The sequence below is a fragment of the Ictalurus punctatus genome, chromosome 12 (genome assembly GCF_001660625.3).
Source record: "Ictalurus punctatus breed USDA103 chromosome 12, Coco_2.0, whole genome shotgun sequence".
NCBI lineage: Eukaryota > Metazoa > Chordata > Actinopteri > Siluriformes > Ictaluridae > Ictalurus > Ictalurus punctatus.
This window is the reverse complement of record NC_030427.2, coordinates 32,523,419-32,536,568: the sequence shown is the minus strand read 5'-3', so window position 1 is coordinate 32,536,568 and position 13,150 is coordinate 32,523,419. Positions and strand designations below refer to the sequence as shown.

Genomic DNA, 13,150 nt, shown 5'->3' with positions numbered 1-13,150 from the left:
AGAATCATTATGATTCATGTGTCGTTCGGGAAAGAGTCGACTCTTTGAGCAGGTTCTTTTAAATGAACGCTAAAGAACAGTGATATATTCAATTCAATTCAATTCAATTCAATTTTATTTGTATAGCGCTTTTTACAATAGACATTGTCTCAAAGCAGCTTTACAGAAATATCAACATGGTATACAGATATTAAAGGTGTGAATTTATCCCAACTGAGCAAGCCACTGAGTGGCGACGGTGGCAAGGAAAAACTCCCTAAGATGTTTTAAGAGGAAGAAACCTTGAGAGGAACCCGACTCAGAAGGGAACCCATCCTCATCTGGGTAACAACAGTTAGTGTGAAAAAGTTCATTATGGATTTATCTGAAGTCTGTATGGCGTTAGGAGCAGCCATAGTCCCAGCAGTCTGGAATTAAAGAAGATTTGAGCTCCATCCAGAGGCAGAAAGGATCTGGATCTCTAGTATCTCCATAAATTCATGTGGGGCTCGGCAAAAGGAGAGAGGGAGAAAAAAGATAATTATGACTGCGAAGTAGTAGAACAGAATCTAGTCAGGGTAGGCTTGAGTAAACAAATACGTTTTAAGCCTAGACTTAAACACTGAGACTGTGTCTGAGTCCCGAACACTAATAGGAAGACTTCCATAACTGTGGAATGATAGGCTGGAGTCAATAATCACTCCAAGGTCTTTAACTGCTGTACATGATGGAACAGAAAGACCATCCAGAGTAACCATGTGATCAGAAAGATTTCTTCTAGCTACACGTGGGCCTAATAAAAGTATTTCTGTTTTATCAGAATTAAGTAGAAGGAAGTTAGTTAACATCCAATGTCTAATGTCCTTTACACAATCCTCAACTTTTCTAAGCTTTTGTCTGTCCTCTGGCTTCGCTGAAACATACAACTGTGTATCATCAGCATAACAGTGGAAGCTAATTCCATGTTTACGAATAATTTGACCTAGCGGTAGCATATATAAAGTAAAGAGCAGTGGGCCTAAAACAGAACCCTGTGGAACTCCAAAAGTAACCTCAGTACGCATAGAGAAATCACCATTTACATCTACGAACTGATAACGATCGGTCAGATAAGACCTGAGCCAGGAGAGGACTGTTCCCTTAATACCAACAACATTTTCTAATCTATCAAGGAGAATAGTGTGATCTATAGTATCAAAAGCTGCACTAAGGTCGAGTAACACAAGCAGCGAGACACAACCCTGATCGTAGGTCAGTAGAAGGTCATTTACTACTTTAACTGATGCTGTCTCTGTGCTATGATGAGGTCTAAATCCTGACTGATACATTTCATGAATGTTATTCCTATCTAAGTACGAGCATAACTGTTTTGCTACAACCTTTTCTAACATCTTAGAGATGAAGGGGAGATTTGATATTGGTCTATAGCTGGACAATTGAGACGTGTCAAGATCAGGTTTTTTAATCAAGGGTTTAATAACTGCTAATTTAAGTGATTTAGGTACATAGCCAGTGCTTAGGGAAGAATTGATTATATTTAAAAGTGGTTCAATTACTCCTGGACAAATCTGTTTAAACAAACATGTAGGTACGGGATCTAGTATGCAAGCTGATGAATTGGCTGAAGAGATTAATGAAGCTAGTTCAGTCTCTCTAAGCGGAGCAAAACACTCTAAACATTGATCTGATATTGCTACATTGTCATGTAATGGGTTTGTTACAGTACTGTCCGGTTTTAATTTAATGGCCTGTATTTCACGTCTAATATTTTCAACCTTATCAATGAAAAATTTCATGAAATCTTCACTGCTATGTAATGATTGAGTGTTTCTCTCTGTAGTGGTTTTATTCCTAGTTAATTTTGCTACTGTGTTGAAAAGGAATCTAGAATCTTGTTTTTGTTGTCTCCTATTAAGGTGGAGAAATAGATTTTTCTAGCATCGCCAAGAGATTTCCTATATTTCAGTAGGCTCTCCTTCCATGCTGTTTGAAATATCACCAGTTTGGTTTGACGCCATTTACGTTCTAATTGTCGAGTTGTCCATTTTAAGGTTCGCGCTTGATCGTTATACCAGGGTGCTATTTTTTTTTCTCTAATTATTTTCCTTTTGAGTGGAGCCACTCTATCTAGTGTGTAGCGGAGTGTTGACTCCAAAGTTTCAGTCGCCTGATCGAGTTCTATGGGATCAGACGGTGATCCAAATCTAATTGATGTTTCTGCAAGGTTATTTATAAAGCTCGGTGCAGTTGCTGATGTGTAGGTGTGTTTTACGCGGTAGCGAGGTGAGGTGGAAATATTATGATCAATACATATTATGAACGAGATAAGATAATGGTCTGAGACAACTTCAGACTGCGGAAAAATGATAATATTTTCTATACTTTGTCCGTATGTTAGTATGAGGTCAAGAGTGTGACCACCATTATGAGTAGGCCCGATTACGTTCTGATTAATCCCTACTGCATCTAAGATGGACACAGCCGCTAATCTTAGAGGGTCTTCCAGGTTATCAAAATGAATATTAAAGTCTCCGATGATTAATGCTTTATCTACAGACTCAACCAGGTTTGAGACAAAGTCTGCAAATTCACTAAGAAATTCAGTATATGGCCCTGGGGGTCTGTAAATAATAATTAGAGGAATTGACTTATTTTTTGTGGCTACATAACTTATACTGGTATAAAGAATTTCAAAAGAATTAAATTTATGCTTAGGTTTTTGTGTGACAACTAGATTTTTACTATGGATGAGACCAACACCTCCTCCTCTACCAGTTGAACGAGGCTGATGTACATAACTGTATCCAGGAGGACTGGCTTCATTTAATGCTATGTACTCGTTTGGTTTAATCCAAGTTTCTGTTAAACACATTAAATTACATTCCTGATCAGTAATGATGTCGTTAACAATAAGAGCCTTAGACGCAAGAGATCTAATGTTTAATAGTCCTAGCCTCAGATCAAAAGTGCTGGCTGTGCATTCAATATGATTTAATTTTATGTTAATTAGGTTACGAAGATAGACTTTCCGAGATTTTCTATATATTTGTATAGCTCGGGGAACAGACACAGTCTCTATAGTATGTATTACCGGTGCTGGATTTTCAATTGAACATTGATTATACTGAATGTTGTTATTATTGGAAGATGTACTTACGCTAGGCAGTCACTTGGAGCGTAGCGCCTTGAAGATGTTGTCTGACAGCAGTTCCGCTCCAAGGCTGCTGGGGTGCAGGCCATCAGGACGAAACAACCTAGGACGCTCCCAGAACAGATTCCAGTTATTGACAAACACCAGATTCTGCTCATTACACCAAGAGACTAACCAATCATTTAATGCTAGAAGTCTACTGAACATTTCTGCTCCATGTCTGTATGTGGGAAGAGGTCCAGAGACGATGATCTTCGCGGTGGGTGATCTGCCTCGTACCGTTTCGATCAGGCTGGAGAAGTCCCTCTTCAGAACCTCCGTCTGCCGCAGCCTGGTGTCGTTCGTCCCCGCGTGCAGCACAACCGCTCCAATGCGCTCGTCCTTCTTCAGGATCCCGGATACCTGCGCAGCGACATCAAGGACACAAGCACCAGAAAAACAGTGTGTGCGCACCTTACCTTTAGATGAGGCTACACGGACGTTCCGCACAATGGAGTCCCTGACGATCACAGCGTCGGGTCTGGTCTGACGGAGAGGGGCGAAGCGGTTCCTGGTTGGAATCTCGAACACCGGAGGTGGAGAGGGTCCAGCCCGCGCCTTCCGCCACTGGTTCACCCAAGGCCCGAGGTGTGTTGGCGCCGGCGTGACGGAGACCACGGCTGGGAAAGTCCTAGGTGCACGGTCCCTGCACAGAGAAACACACGGCATAGAGGGTCTGGGAGTGGAAATACCACGCTGTGTGCTTACCTTGGATATGTGGGCAGAGGCACAAGATGTTTCCAGCACAGTTTGTCGCTCCAGCAGCTGGGCCTGCTTGTCTAGTAGGCCGCAGATCTGCTTCTCCACATCCTCCAGTTCCAGCCGCACCATGTGAAGCTCGAGCGAGTCCTCATCTGCACTCAAAACCGGAGAGACAGCAGACATATTTGTTTTTTAAACAGAACAGCGGTAAATGAGAAATGTGAAACATAAACAAGGCTAGCGGGCTACGGGCTACAAGCTAGTCGCAAGCTAGTCGCGGATGTTTGTAAAAAAAAAAAAAAAAAAAAAAAAACAGATCAAATTTAGCGACAGCGCAACATTACGATTGTTTTATCTAAAGTGGTGTCAGTTATATTTCTATAACGTAAGGTAAATAATTTTAAAGTATAGAGATTAGAAGAAATTAATGTAATGGCGTTAGCTCGAAGGGTGCTGCTTCCTCAGTGACACTTCCAATATATAATTATACTGAAAATTCATCTGCATTATGTATTCATAACTCTCTAATGTATTTAATCACAGTGCAACATGCCCATCTTTACTTGTGAGAGACTCTGCCTCTCTAAGATACTCTTTTTATACCCAATCATGTTACTGATCTGTTGCTGATTATACATACACAAACATGTCTTTATATACGTCTCTGAAGCAGTAAAATTATCCCTAGGCGGGGCATTCACCTTTTCTTTCTAGAACAGACCAATCTCCATTGCCTTAACTAATTATTCACATCCATATGATACCTTATATATGTGGCGCATGCATAGTCAGTTGTATGTTCTTTAAAAGTTTTACCAGACCTGGGTTTTTTACTGTCACATAATTCACCCTATAACCTCATCTTGGTATTTTTCTCCTGGAATTCTTATCTCTTCTTTTGACACTGATTTGCAAGCTTAGGGGGCTTTTGTTTAGAAACCCAGTTTCTGGTATGTGTCTAATTGATTTTTTTATTTCCATAGAGTGAAGCTGCTTTAGACAAACACAAAGTTCTTAATTTACTGCCATAGAGTGAAGCTGCTTTAGACAAACACAAAGTTCTTAATTTACTGCCATAGAGTGAAGCTGTTTTAGACAAACACAAAGCACTTAATGTACACATTTCGAATACCACTTGTTAGAAAGTGTTTTATAGTTTTAGATTATGCTTGCTGTGCAGAGGTACGGATTGACACAGAAAACAATTAGGCCTACTGTTTAGTAAGACACAGAATTCTTCTAAATCAATACATACTTATAACTTGATCAACAAGTATCAGTATGTGCACTATGGATTTAGATAACGCTTCCCACAAGTAAGTCTTAATTGTTGGGTATACTGTACATTGGGTATACACATCAGATTATACCTGATTTACATATCCAAACATTAGTAAACTTTGTAGTTACACACATTGAAACATTAGGCAGCTTTGTAGTTACACACATTGATTACACTTTTATATCCTATATTCTCCCTGTATTTTAGTGCCCAAGGCTGAGTCCTCATTTTGTTTTTGTACCAATTACCAAAAAGTATGTAAATGCTGTAACTAAGCCTGAGTTGTTTCCCATTCCCAGAATGGAAGATTGTGTTGGCATAGCCAAGTTTACAAGTATGCTGGGCCTTTTGAAAGGTTACTGACAGGTACCTCACCCCATGGGCATCTGAAATTTCTGATTTTGCTACAACAGACAATTTCCTCCAGTATACGGTCATGGCTTTCGGCTCCGGAATGCACCTTGCACCTTTCAGCAACATGAACCATGTACTGGGGGAGATCCTCAATTGTGCTGCTTACCTTGATGTGAAGGTATACTCGGACACTTGGGAACAGCACCTGCAACTGCTGGAGCCTGCATTCACATGCCTGTCTGATGCTTCCTTGGTATTGAATTTGGATAAATGTGACTATGGCAAAGGGGTTCTCTCTTACCTTGGTAAAATTGTTGGGCAGAGTATGGTGAAATTTTTGGATGCAAAAATCCAAGCTATTTGCGCAGTTCCTGCGCCAAAGACAAGACAAGACCTCTGCCATTTTTTATGTATGGTTGGTTATTATCGTTGTTTATGTATGAGCTTTTCTGATGTTATTTTACCCCAGACTAACCTCTGTTACAACCCATGATATTCCTCAGATATGTTTTGGGTGTTTTGTATGTGTTAAGTCTGTGCAGGTCAGGCCATTCCAGACTCCAGTCCAGGCCTTCCTTCCCTGCCTTAGATGCTGCTCCATCACCTTTGTGTGCTACTTCCACCCCAAAAATGACGTCATCAATAGGCGACAGTATTTAACAGAGAAGAAAGCCGGTTCCCACAGCTTCATTTTGCAGATGCTCACTTGTTTGCATTTGTGGTTGTGCTTATGAGTCCGCTCCATATTTCTGTTGTGATATTTCTGGTTTTTGATCTGTGCCTGTCCCGATACCAAGCTTGAGCTGTCCTTTGATTTCTTTTTGCTGCCTAGATTTGTAAATAGTCACACTGCTTTATTTTTGTAAATATCAAATACTGTATCTATTCACTGGTGGTAGGGGTGTGACTGCCATTTCTGTTGGGTGTGAGTTTTGTCTCTGTTTTGTTAAGGGAGTTTAGGGAAGCTTAGGGAAGTATTATGTTTATGTATTTCTTTTTAGGTAAGTTTGTTTCCCCTAAACAGCGTTTTTTCTTTGTTGTTGTGGGCTGTATCCACCCTGAAATATTGCAGGTTTATTTTGTGGTGTATAGTATGTATATATTGTAAAAAGATCACTATTATATATATATATATATATATATATATATATATATATATATATATATATATATATATACACACACACACACACACACACACACACACACACACACACACAGTATATATAATCTCACCTGTTGAACCTCATTTCTGCAAGCATTTCTGGCCGCAACAATCACAAAAATAAACAATAGTATGAAATCCTGTATGGACTGATTATACCTCATCACAGAATAGGGCATTCAAGTGTAAATCATTCAGTATTTATAACAGGAAAACATGAATAAGGACAATGTGTATTACAGCTGAGCAGAGACAGTGGAACATGTGTTTCTTCACTGTACAGCATATGGAAATTAAAGCTCTTTAATGAATAAAAGCTACTTACTATGAGTGTAATCAACATTACAATGCAAACAAAGTCTTCTAAAAAGAAAGTGGTCCAGGACAAGGGAAATCATATACTACATTATTAAATGATCTAAGATTAACAGGATTGTATAACAGAATTTAAATTTGAAAAATACCATTTTTAACCTCCTTTTAGTCCCCACGCTCCTGTCCAGTAGGTGGCGGTAATTCACCAAAACTGGTTTACCAACTGCCAATAAACCTCTGAAGAAGAAGGAGAACACACGCTTGGACGCAGGTCTTCATGTGAAAGAGCTCTTCCATCTCCGCACGGGCTTCGGATCTCTGATACTCTGCGTAACATCACTAAAGGTGAATTCATCTGAAACTTACCACCTGAACTGCTCGGTTAACAGGTTAGTGGAGATTCTGGAGTCATGAATCTCTGTATTTTTCTTCCAGTGTTCTGATTCTTTACACCTCTTATAATGAAATCAGAGTCCAGACGCCGCTCGTTAGGAAAATCTCCACAGACTCCTGCTGCTACTGGCTCAAAGGTAAAGTTTAGTCATGTGTCTGATTTCTCTTTTAGTTTTTAAACTCTGAGAACTTATTTATAATTAAGTAACAATTACAGTACTGCAAAAAACATACAGGAATATTAAGGTTATATTCTACAGGATTTTCAGCTCATTTTCTTGTCAAAATACAAAGGCAGAATGTAGAATCTGTAAGGTAAAAATATGATCTAGAGCAGGTCCTACTGACATCTTTCACAGCCGTATTAGACTTGTACATCCAACAGCGTAGTGAGTGTGATCTGTTTGGAATGGATTGTGTTTTGGATAGTTCAATATTAATAAAACGTTCAGTGTGTAATAGTGTTTGATGTTTTTACATTATTATGCTAAACAGTTCAAAATGATGTACAATTACATTGAATAATTTAAGTGATATGTGCACACATACTAATCAGGTCAAAATATTGCTAAATTATTATTTGGCTGAATTATATTAGTCACGAGGTGCTAAATGAAGAAACGTTTTCAAGCTGAAAGAGCAGGCTCTTATCTCTCTCTCTCTCTCTCTCTCACTCACACACACACACACACACACACACACACACACACACACACACACACACACACACACACACACACACGGCAGAACTGTTGTGCAGGATGGAGATGAAGTTCTGCAGGACATGGTGAGAGTGTCCTGCAGGAATATAAAGGGGAAATAACTTCACAACAAAAGCAAAATATTTTCACAAATGAATTATTGAAATTGTCACATGATGACTGATGCAGTCTGTAAAGTTTCCAAGCCGGAGTGCATTCACACCTTAAAAAAGAAAAGAAAAAACCCCAGAATAAATAAGGTAAGTATTTTGTGTAAACAATAAAATATCCCTTATTCTTTTATTTCATAATGAGTGTATGACTGCTCATGTGACCTATGCATCTGTTTTTACCATGATGTATCGTTTGTTTTCACCACAATATGCCAGTGTATTAATGTTACAAATAAAGTGAATTAATTGAGTTTGATTAAGCACACACTAGTGTACATGCTAGCCATGATTATTTGTAAAGAAAAAAACAGGACAAGTAAAATATAATGACTAGAAAGTAATAAACTCGATGTTAAAGAAAAAATAGATGCCCTTGCTTTTCCTTGCCATCATGCTCATTTTTGTGCCTGCAGGTGACTTGCAACCAACTTCCTGTTTACAATTGTGTGTGCATGTCCAGTGTGCATGAATGGTCATGTGACATGCGTATTCTGCCGTGTAGTTTGGATGGAGATCGTGTTCATTATAAAACCAAAATGCACTAGTGTAAACAGGGTCTCTCTCTCTCTCTCCTGTCCAAACAAAACAAAATACAACGCACTTCACCCCAGACAACACTTAAGTGTGCCTCTGCTTAATAGGGGTCAAAAATATCGACAGTTTTGAACATTGACTTTTTGACCATTTGGTTGTAGCTCTCAAACGATTACTTACATTAACAATTTTAACTTTGAGTCTAGCGACTTAAGTGTTGAATGTTTTTTTTAAGCACTAACTTGCTTATGATCTATTGAGCAGTTTTTGGAAAATATTTGAAAACACCCGTTTTCTCTTGAAATGAATGTGACATAATGATGCTGCTTATCATGATAATGAGAAACCAGAAAACACAAACTCCTCTGTCTTGAAGACACAAGTATTGAGAATGTTCTGTTACATTAAATATAACTATGAACAGTTAAAATTTAATTTCTAACTCTTTTATATTTATCTGCATGTTTTTTATTAATTTAGCAGCTCCGTCTGAATTTGCATCCATAAAATTCATGGTGTTACAGCCATTAAAGGTGGGTGATTGTACAGTGAAGTTGCATTGTAGGAGACATTTCCAGTAATAATTCCACAACCACATGTGGACAATCTAAAATGGTTTAAGCATCTTGAATAATTTCATGTTTTCCAGATGTACCAGTGCTCAGATTGTGGGAAGAGTTTTACTAAAAGTTGTCACCTCAAAAATCACGAGCGTGTCCACACAGGAGAGAAGCCGTATCACTGTTCACAGTGTGGGAAGAGTTTTACTCATCAGAGTGCTCTCCGACAACACCAGCGCATTCACACAGGAGAGAGGCCATATGACTGCTCACAGTGTGGAACTAGTTTTACTCATCATAGTGCTCTCCAACAACACGAACGTGTTCACACAGGAGAGAAGCCATACCACTGCTTACAGTGTGGAACTAGTTTTACTCGTCAGAGTGCTCTCCGACAACACCAGCGCATTCACACAGGAGAGAAGCCATATCACTGTGGACAGTGTGGGAAGACTTTTACTTATCAGAGTGTTTTCCGAAAACACCAGCGCGTTCACACAGGAGAGAAACCGTATCACTGTGGACAGTGTGAGAAGAGTTTTGCTTACCAGAGTCATCTTCTACAACACCAGCGAATTCACACAGGAGAGAAGCCGTATCACTGTGGACAGTGTGAGAAGAGTTTTGCTTACCAGAGTATTCTTCAACAACACCAGCGCATTCACACAGGACAGAAACCATATTACTGCTCCCAGTGTGGAAATAGTTTTACTCGTCAGAGTCATCTCAAACGACACCAACTCATTCACACAGGAGAGAGACCGTATCACTGTGGACAGTGTGGGAAAAGTTTTAGTCAAGAGAGTTATCTTCGGATACACCAGCGCATTCACACAGGAGAGAAGCCGTATCACTGCTCACAGTGTGGGAAAAGTTTTCGTGACCAGAGTACCTTCCACAGCCACCAGCAGAGTCATACAGGACAGAAACTGTATGTCTGCAGACATTGTGGACGGAGCTATACTCATGCAAGATCATTAAGGAAACACAAGTGCTCTAACATAAAGCCATCAGATCTTGATACGTGACTTTGTTAAATTAAGATACATGTTTTTGAATGTTTAATTTTAATTTTTTTTTTTAAACGGAAGGTTAAGGGAAATTCTGGCATAAAATGTTTCTTGCACATGACTGTATTGCGTATGTTTCATAAAGAACCAAGTTTATACTTTCCTTTATTAATCAACAAAAATTCTCCTTAATGCGAATCATAAACGGGTTTTCTAATAGTTGTGTAATTTCTTTTTTTTAAATAGATGCTTTTCATTGACACTCACAGGTAAGCTCATGCATATTAATCATCAGAAGGAACGTTAAGCCAGGGAATGATATCATCTCTGACCTTGATGTATTCAGTCAAAAAGACCCACTGTACCAAAAAACACAAGGCAAGGAATAAAATATAGAACATATTCAGAAACAGCTTTAGATATAAACCTGTCATAAAGAATGTTATATACTGCATACTCTGGTCTGTATAAGTCAGCAAACTTTATTTTTGACAGGTGTCTGTCAAAGGTAAATGATCATGGGATTTTTCCCACATCCCATATATCTAAATGATAGATCTATTTCCCACACATGCATACATATACCCCTCGGCTTTCCCACCAAAAATATGTCCCCCATACCCCCTCCACATTCATGCACCCTTACAAAAAGAGAAAGAGATAGAGAAGCTACTCATCATCAGTCTTAATTATTTGACAGGTGTAGGCCAATCTTTAATTATCATAGGGCTGTTCCCACACCCAGTATATCTTAACGATAAAACCATTCCCACATATAAATACAGTGCCCTCCAATAATATTGGCACACAGAGAGGTATCCATATGGAAAAGTACCTCATGCCCACAGTTATATATGGTGGTGGCACTTAAATGTTTTGGGGCTGTTTTTCTGCCAGAGGACCTGGGCATTTTTTTTAGGAAACATGGCATCATGGACTCTATCAAATATCAACAGATATTAAATGAAAACCTGACTGCCTCTGCCAGAAAGATTCAAATGGGCAGTGGGTGGATCTTCCAGCAGGACAATGGTCCAAAACATACATCAAAATCAACACAAAAATGGTTTACTGACCACAAAATCAAGGTCCTGCCATGATCTGAAGGATCTGGAGAGATTCTATATGGAGGAATGTTCTCAGATACCTTGCCATGTATTCTCCAACTTCATCGGGCATTATAGGAGAAGTCTCAGATCTTGGTAAAGGGAGGTAGCACAACTTATTGACTTAAAGGGTGCCAATAATTGTTGCACACCTATATTTAACAAAGGGTTTTTTTATTTTATAAACCTGTTTTGTTTGCAGTTGTTTGATATCCATGAGTGCAGAGAATGTTTGTGAATTTTTTGAACAAAATATTAAAAGGTTAAACAATAAAGACAATTTTTCACTGCCTTCTTTGCTCACCATATTGGCACCAAGGGTGCCAATATTAGTGGAGGGAACTGTACATACCTACATACATACATTCATAGAGAGAAGCTACTCCCCATCAAGCTTACTTATTTTGCAGGTGTAGGTCAAATGTTAATGTTCTTAGGAGTTTCCCCACAACCTATACATGTTAAAAAAATATCTAAGTGATAGGACTGTTACAGCTACAAAACTACTTCAAACAACTAGAATTATTTAAAAAATTGAGAAGAAACAGCAGAAATAAAAGTAAGACTAGATTATATCTTCTGCGATCATCATGTTACTACTCTTTCAAGACAGAAACCCTACCTTCTCCATAGACTCCTTCCACATGATGTATAAAAAAAGAGTTTGCCTACATATGGAGTTAAAAGCCTTCTGAGGGTCAGCAAACATTAGGCTCATAAATTCAGACCTACAGCTCGGTTGCTTCCATGGATAATGATGTGACCAGTTCGGGTTTTGAAGACAGCAAAACATCAGTTAAACCTTTGGAAAAAGAAATTTAACCTATCGGTCAACAAATGATGAAACTGAGAGGTGCATAACCATCACCATGCTAGCCATCATCTGTGTAGTGTCGGGAGAACTGTTAGACAGAATTATTGATAAAAATCTGACAAACAACTGCCATGGTTGCGTGATTGATCACAGAGTCAACTCCAACACGTGGTTGAAATACACATTGGTTAGAGATGTTTATGAACAAAGTGTGAGATTTTACAAAAAACTGGGATACTTCATTCACAAAAGTTTAATCTCTCATGTTTGCTGAACCCTTTGAATGCAAAACTAGTCCTGTATTATGCATCTTAGCCTATGTAACCGAATGTGTATCTTTGAATGCCTGATTGAAAATTTTATTCATGTAAATAAAACCTTGCTCACATCATAAGTGTTCTGAAATAAAGATCTTAATCTATACCTGAGTTTCATCATTCTTGTCTTGACACCCAAAATGATTAAACGATTGATAAAGAATATATATTATACGCCGTCAGACCCTGGGTTGTATGGTGGTGGTGAGAGTTTGCAAAGAGCTATTGTGGAAAAAAGTAGGTGAGTTAATGATGCTGAAATAAAAAATAAACTGGTTAGCAGAGGATGTCTGCAGTCTGTATAAAATATTATGTACAAAATGTTAAAGTAACAAGGTTCTTGTAAAGAACATTGATGATTAATGGTAAGCTGATTTACCTGCCAGAGAGCAATGACAACACAAAATTCACTGTTGTACTATCTCTATACACACTGATAATAGATAATGTGTATAGATATTTTATCCAAATATGCCTGGGTATGTGTGTTATGAAACAACACCAGAACTGAGGTAACTAAAGCTTTTGGTTCTATTGTAAAGGAAGGTAGAGTCT

General features: G+C 38.6%; 1 protein-coding gene across 1 annotated transcript; it reads left to right on the top strand.

Annotated features, from left to right (window-relative positions):
* The first annotated feature begins 7,188 nt into the window (after positions 1-7,188).
* On the top strand, positions 7,189-10,577 carry LOC108273006 (zinc finger protein 135). Its single transcript, XM_017481943.2, has 4 exons — positions 7,189-7,376; positions 7,459-7,517; positions 9,269-9,321; positions 9,438-10,577. The coding sequence occupies exons 3-4, from the start codon at positions 9,301-9,303 to the stop codon at positions 10,374-10,376; spliced, it is 960 nt and encodes a 319-aa protein (XP_017337432.1). The 5' UTR covers positions 7,189-7,376; positions 7,459-7,517; positions 9,269-9,300; the 3' UTR covers positions 10,377-10,577.
* The last annotated feature ends 2,573 nt before the right edge of the window (positions 10,578-13,150 follow it).

Excerpts from the sequence above, each read along its gene's own strand:
- LOC108273006 (XM_017481943.2), top strand. The coding sequence starts at position 9,301 with ATGGTGTTACAGCCATTAAAG. Across the intron at positions 9,322-9,437 it reads TGGTGTTACAGCCATTAAAG|ATGTACCAGTGCTCAGATTG; the intron begins GTGGGTGATTGT and ends CATGTTTTCCAG.